The sequence below is a fragment of the Rhinoraja longicauda genome, chromosome 16, assembly GCF_053455715.1.
Source record: "Rhinoraja longicauda isolate Sanriku21f chromosome 16, sRhiLon1.1, whole genome shotgun sequence".
Classification (NCBI taxonomy): Eukaryota; Metazoa; Chordata; class Chondrichthyes; order Rajiformes; family Arhynchobatidae; genus Rhinoraja; species Rhinoraja longicauda.
The window spans coordinates 12,200,759-12,207,944 of record NC_135968.1 but is presented as its reverse complement, the minus strand read 5'-3'; the positions used below and the strand labels follow the sequence as shown (position 1 = coordinate 12,207,944).

General features: G+C 46.1%; 1 protein-coding gene across 1 annotated transcript in view; it reads left to right on the top strand.

The window, feature by feature from the left end:
• Positions 1 to 2,498: 2,498 nt before the first annotated feature.
• The window catches only part of ank3b (ankyrin 3b), a 515,038-nt gene continuing 510,350 nt past the window's right edge, over positions 2,499 to 7,186 (top strand). Inside the window, exon 1 of the mRNA XM_078413212.1 lies at positions 2,499 to 2,765. Coding sequence (XP_078269338.1) covers positions 2,721 to 2,765 — 45 coding nt within the window. The 5' untranslated portion in view covers positions 2,499 to 2,720. The remainder of the gene's footprint in view (positions 2,766 to 7,186) is intronic.

The window sequence follows — 7,186 nt, the reverse complement described above, 5'->3', positions numbered from 1 at the left end:
GGAGAGAAAGAACGGGTGGCGTTTCAGGTCGAGACCCTTCTTCAGGTGCAGCCATGCACCGCAGATGATATAACGTTGGCCCATAAAAATGCCGACAAATTCCCTTAGATTCCAACATTTTCCTGCAATCCCCGACATTTAAAATAAAAGACAGTTTAGTGTTAATCTAATTATATCTAGTTTCTTGAACGCAGTTGAAATTTGGTGAAGTTAATTTAACGTTCAACAGTCACTCACTCCCTGGAACCGTGTTGCAATTTTCCCACCGACTCTCCCGGCTGAAAGTGAAAGACATTTTTTAGCAGGTCGCCACTCTGATTCCGATTGTGCCATCCTATAAACCAGCAAAAAAAAGCTTAAAAGTTTGGGTACAGAACACGTGAACAACTCACCAAATTGTGTTTCTTTTGTTTTGTTTTGTGTTGGTTTGTGATTGTGTGCGTTATTGCTTATTTTTAATGCTCTTATAGAGATAAAATTGACTTGACTTGACTTGACAATAGACAATAGGTGCAGGAGGAGGCCCTTCGAGCCAGCACCATCATTCACTGTGATCATGGCTGATCATTCTCAATCAGTACCCCGTTCCTGCCTTCTCCCCATACCCCCTGACTCCCCTATCCTTAAGAGCTCTATCTAGTTCTCTCTTGAATGCATTGAGAGAATTGGCCTCCACTGCCTTCTGAGGCAGAGAATTCCACAGATTCACAACTCTCTGACTGAAAAAGCTTTTCCTCATCTCAGTTCTAAATGGCCTACCCCTTATTCTTAAACTGTGGCCCCTTGTTCTCTTATTGTTGGACTGTGGGTAATGGAATTTCGTCCAAAAGACTTTGTGGTTTTTTTTGGATGACAATAAAGGCTATTCTGATTCTGTTAAATCCATTCGCAAATGTTTATTGGCATTTCCCTCACAGGGATCCCTAGTTAACTGCGAGGTCTCAATGTATCACAGAGTCCTCAGCATGTTTAACACAGAAGAAGGGTCTCGACCCGAAACGTCACCCACCCAGAGATGATGGCTGTCGCGCTGAGTTACTCCAGCATTTTGTGCCTATCTTCGGTGCAAACCAACATCTGTAGTTCCTTCCTACAAACTTTGAATTATTGTCAGCTGAGAATGACGAGGAGCGCACAGCAGTGTTGATGCCGCTCCGGTTTGGATATTCGCAACGCCAATCAAACCACCCTGATATTTTAGACAATAGACAATAGGTGCAGGAGGAGGCCATTCGGCCCTTCGAGCCAGCACCGCCATTCAATGTGATCATGGCTGATCATTCTCAATGTACCCCGTTCCTGCCTTCTCCCCATACCCCCTGACTCCGCTATCCTTAAGAGCTCTATCCAGCTCTCTCTTGAATGAATTCAGAGAATTGGCCTCCACTGCCTTCTGAGGCAGAGAATTCCACAGATTCACAACTCTCTGACTGAAAACGTTTTTCCTCATCTCAGTTCTAAATGGCCTACCCCTTATTCTTAAACTGTGGCCCCTTGTTCTGGACTCCCCCAACATTGGGATCATGTTTCCTGCCTCTAACGTGTCCAACCCCTTAATAATCTTATACGTTTCGATAAGATCTCCTCTCATCCTTCTAAATTCCAGCGTATACAAGCCTTATTTCATCCCGCTGATACAGGACGAGAGTTAGTCGCGTCGACAGCGGGGGACACGGTACGGAGTAAAGTTCAGCAATACGGATGTAGGGCTGGGCGCGGTGAGAAAGCAGGAGTCCACACAGCAAAGACGGCGTCTAACTTTGCTCGGACTATTTCGCTGAATTTGCTTTGTCCCGCCCCCCTGACATCAGTCTGAAGAAGGGTCTCGACCCGAAACGTCACCCATTCCTTCTTTCCCGAGATGCTGCCTGACCTGCTGAGTTACTCCAGCATTTTGTGAATAAATACCTTCGATTTGTACCAGCATCTGCAGTTATTTTCTTATATAATTTAAAAAGGGTGGTTAACTCACTCATAAATGAAATGACAGGCCGCTCCCGCGGGTTGAAACTGGCAACATATTTGTTTCAAATTTGTTTCAAGCAAAACAAATTAGTTTCGTGTATCTTGTGTTTTATGACTGTTAGCAGATCAATTTGCCCTCCGGGGATAAATAAAGTTCTGTCGTATCGTATATGAAATGCGAACTGTATAATTCCAATCGGGTTTCGTTTACTCTTCGGATAGAGATGCAATAATGCACTTAAACACCAAACATTTGTGGTCAGATGTGACATCTGACCGCTGTCTCCCACTCTGCTACAACTGTTGAATCGCTGAAGGGCGCTCGTTCCCGTCCAGTCAGTGACAATACTCGGCATTGCCCGGGGGCATGGGATTTGGTTCAATCCAGGGGAACTCGGGTTTGCGCTGGAAACCCGCCTGCGCCAGACACTGTGCTGCCATCTAGTCTGTGAACTAGCATTGCCGGGGAGAGAGTGAGGAGGAGGCACTACCGTGCAGTCACCTGCCCGCGGTGCATGTCGTGCGCCGGGCCATTCACAGTGGGACAGAACTGCTCCTCCTCTTCAAAGCCTCAGCGCGGGACTTTGGTGTGTCAACGAAGAATCTCTTCTCTCTCTCTCTTACCCCAACCCCCCTCTGTTTTATTTCCCATTTTTGGCCAAATATCTTCATAATCTCCAGAACTGAAACGAGCGAGAGAGAGAGAGAGAGAGAGAGAGAGTGAGGCGATTAGGTTGAGCCTGAAGACCAGGAACATGGCCTCCTCCCCCACTGAAGACATGGACGGACTCGCCGAACAGGTGAGAAGGGGTCGTGGGCTCTTTTAAACCCCCTGTTCCCCTTTTGTTTCCACCTATGCTACTACCTCACTGGTTTTGCTTGCTCGACACGCTGTTAACTCCAATAGGCAGCAGAGAATGTATCAACCAAGTGCAAAATCAAAACCGCCTTTAAAGAAGTTTTCCTTTAAAAGTTTTTTTCTTTAATGAAAAGTTTCCATTCTGGTTTTCTTGTTGCAAAAGTAGACATGTTCGCTCGATGACGCCGATGTAACTACTCCCTTTAGTTGTATTGATATGTTTTTTTTTCCCCCCTTCAAGTCTTGCGTTTCATCACCGCCCGCGTACACGGAGCAATGCATTTGTGATCACTGTTTTAATTCCCATTCGTCCCTCTCTTCGCCCGTCTTCATTTGGATGCGGGCTGCCGTGCATTTCAAGCGAATGCAGTCACAAGCAACAGGCTTTTTAAACGCTTCCTGGAAAGGGAGTGAAAAGGTGGGAATCCAGGTGTGCGTGTTGCTGGAATTACGCAACCCCCGTCTCCAGAACAACAACTTTTCTCCATCTCCGTGATCAGCTGTTCTCACAATCGGGTCCTTTTCATTTCCTCCCCCTCCCCCGCTTTATCCACAGCGCGGCTGTAAATCACTCAATTAAAAATATTGTTAATCTCGTCGACCCACTTTTTAAAGGATTAATGTGCTGTGCCCTGCAGTAAATCTGGTAGATGTGGACAATCTTGAGTTTTCACAGAGCACGGCTCGCACTTGTTCTGGGCTGAGTTCCATCAGAGAAAGTCTCTCTCTCTCTCTCTCTCTCCCTCCATCTCCACTCTTGCATATGACTGACTGCATTCTACCCAAGCGGAGCGGATAGTTTTTCAAAAGCTGTTCGACAAGTTCCGAGAGACTGTTTTCCACTCATTGTTAATTACATTATTGCCGTGAAGCAGACCACTAACTGAACAAGAAAGTTGGCCCTGCACGGTCTCGACCTCGCTGGCTGTGGGACCTTAACCAAGTGGAATGCTTAAAAACGAGTGTCCCGGCCGTTTGGATGCATGTTATTCAGTGTTAATTTACCTTGTGGCAGCGGGCAGTATTCATCTGTCTGCTGTTGTGTTGTGAGTTAAAATTCAGCAGTGACTTTTGTGATTTGCCAATGGTGTGGAATTCTGCTAAAGATAATATCTCCATTGTAAGATGAATAATGAACTGTTCCGGGGGAGGGGGCAAGAGGAGATTATGTGGAAAAACAACTTCTTCAAATTAGTACCAAACTTTAAAAAAAATAATCTGAAGCAAATCTAAGAAACACAATGCATGTTGGGAAATGTAAATCTCCAAGAGTTGTGTTTATGTCTGTAATAAAAATCTTCTCCATAATCTCTAGTTTTCCGAAATCCTGTCTAAATCGATGAATGTTGGAAATAAAGTATATATTATCCTGGAGATTTAGGTTCTGCAGTGATTGGGGAGTGAAAATTAAATCAAACATTCAGGTTCATTACCTATCACCAGAAGTAAGTGTGTAAGATCACCAGTTTAGAATAACATTTCATGGTTGCTGATGGTTTAAACAAAAATTGAAACTGTTCTCTTACGGCTGAACCCATTTAGAATCAGAAAGAACCGCAACAATTCTTCCATTACAAAGCAGCAGAATTTTTTCACTCTAGCAACAGGTGCACTAAGTGTGTACTTGCAGTGAAAATGTGATTGTGATCAACGCTCGGTCCGCATTGACCAACCTGATCTCCCGGTGGCTGAGCACTTCAACTCCCCCTCCCATTCCCAGTCTGACCTTTCTGTCATGGGCCTCCTCCAGTGCCATAGTGAGGCCCACCGGAAATTGGAGGAACAGCACCTCATATTTTGCCTGGGCAGCTTGCAGCCCAGTGGTATGAACATCTCCAACTTTAGGTAGTTCCTCTGTCCCTCTCTTCCCCTCCCCCTTCCCAGATCTCCCTCTATCTTCCTGTCTTCACCTATATCCTTCCTTTGTCCCGCCCCCCTGACATCAGTCTGAAGAAGGGTCTCAACCCGAAACGTCACCCATTCCTTCTCTCCCGAGATGCTGCCTGACCTGCTGAGTTACTCCAGCATTTTGTGAATAAATTCCTTCATCATTGCTGGGTCAGGAGAGGGGAACACTAAGAGGTGTCTTATAAGGGTTCCAAGAACCCTTTATTGGGGTTAGGAAGGAGAGATGGATCAGCCATGATTGAATGGCGGAGTAGACTTGATGGGCCGAATAGCCTAATTCTACTCCTATTCCTTATGACCTCATGAGGGTGGGCTGCCGAGTACTGAGGGAGTCGGCAGTAGGGGCCGCCGAGAACTAAGAGGGACCGGGCAGAGTGCCAGCGAGAACTACAAGGGACCCGGCGGGCCACCTGCAGCGGTGTGCAGCAGCAGGCCTGGTTCACCGATGCGGGAAGACAAGACTGCGCTAAGAACTTTTGAAACGTTGTCGGCGCCAGAAACATGGCAACTCTTAGTGTAAACTGCCCAGCTGAAGTCTGCTGTATGATTTTACCTAGTATAAGAAAATAACTGCAGATGCTGGTACAAATCGAAGGTATATATTCACAAAATGCTGGAGTAACTCAGCAGGTCAGGCAGCATCTCAGGAGAGAAGGAATGGGTGACGTTTCGGGTCGAGACCCTTCTTCAGACTGATGTCAGGGGGGCGGGACAAAGGAAGGATTTAGGTGGAGACAGGAAGATAGAGGGAGATCTGGGAAGGGGGAGGGGAAGAGAGGGACAGAGGAACTATCTAAAGTTGGAGAAGTCAATGTTCATACCACTGGGCTGCAAGCTGCCCAGGCGAAATATGAGGTGCTGTTCCTCCAATTTCCGGTGGGCCTCACTATGGCACTGGAGGAGGCCCATGACAGAAAGATCAGACTGGGAATGGGAGGGGGAGTTGAAGTGCTTCAGACTGAAGAAGGGTCTCGACCCGAAACGTCACCCACTCCTTCTTTCCCGAGATGCTGCCCGACCTGCTGAGTTACTCCAGCACTTTGTGAATAAATATCTTCGTATGATTTTACCTGATTGTTTGCAAAAACAAAGAATTTCACTGAACCTAGATACGTGTGACAATAAAACGTCATTGCATTGGTAGTAGTAAGAATAAATGTACACTGCGCTTGTCCTTGGTGGTAGCAGTTGGAAGTCGTGTGAGGTGCTGTTGAAGTTGGGTGAGATGTGCAGTGCATTTTGTTTCCGGGATACAAGGCAGTCCCTCAGCAGGCAGCAGAGGGAACACATGTTGGAGATGGATTTGTGCCAGCCTTGTCCAACATTGATTAATTTTGGTGAGCGATCTTACCTTTGATATTTTCTCATCTCCAAATCCAAAGACTGTGGGTTCAAGTCCCACACCAGAGACACAAGCACCAAATAAATGCAAGTAAATGCATCAGTGCCACATTGTCTGAACTGTTGTATTTTGGGTGAATTATTATATCACGTACAGTTTTTAATCCTGCAGTACCTTGAAATAATTTGGATATTGCCACATAGGTGCTTGTGGGAACTTGTGATTAACTTGGCTGCTGTATATCTTACATTGCAAGAATATTTATACTTGACTTTGCAAGCACTTCATTAGTAGCCGGTTTCTGCGGCAGGTCCCGCGCATATGAAACGCATGACAAATGTTAAGAGATTTTACATAACTCTGACTGACAGAAGGCAACACACATTGTTACTTCCCTGACATAATCACTGTTGTACATAATATATGAGCACAGCAGTTCCCACGCCTGCCTCAGAGGAAAAATCTGCTGGGTTGATGTGATTTTCATATGTGTTGCTGCTAATGTTGGAGAAAAAATATACAGGTTAGAGGGACTAGAGAAGAGTAGGAAGGAATCGCAGATGCTAGTTTCCACCGAAGATAGACACAAAATGCTGGAGTAACTCAACGCGTCAGGCAGCATCTCTGGAGTAAAGGAATGGGCGACGTTTCGGCTCAAGACCCTTCTTCAGACTGAGAGTTGGGGAGAGGGAAACTAGACATATGAAAAAGTATAGAACAAATCACAGCCATCACCATTGACTCGAGGAAGGCGGAGCCCTCAGTGATCCATTGTTGGCTGTGGAAGAGGTGATAATAAAGAGATACAAACAGTGAAACTAGCAGGATATCTAGGGTTGGGGAGGGAAAGAGAGAAAGGGAATGCCAGCATTACAGAGTCATAGAGTGATACAGTGTGGACACAAACCCTTCAGCCCAGCTTGCCCACACCGGCCAACGCATCCAAACTACACTAGACCCACCTGCCCACGTTTAACCTCTATCCGTCCAAACCTATCCTATCCATGTACCTGTCTAACTGTTGGGATAGTCTCTGCCTCAACTACCTCCTCTGGCAGCTTACTCCATACCTCCACCAGCCTTTGCATGAAAAGGTTACCCCACAGATTCCT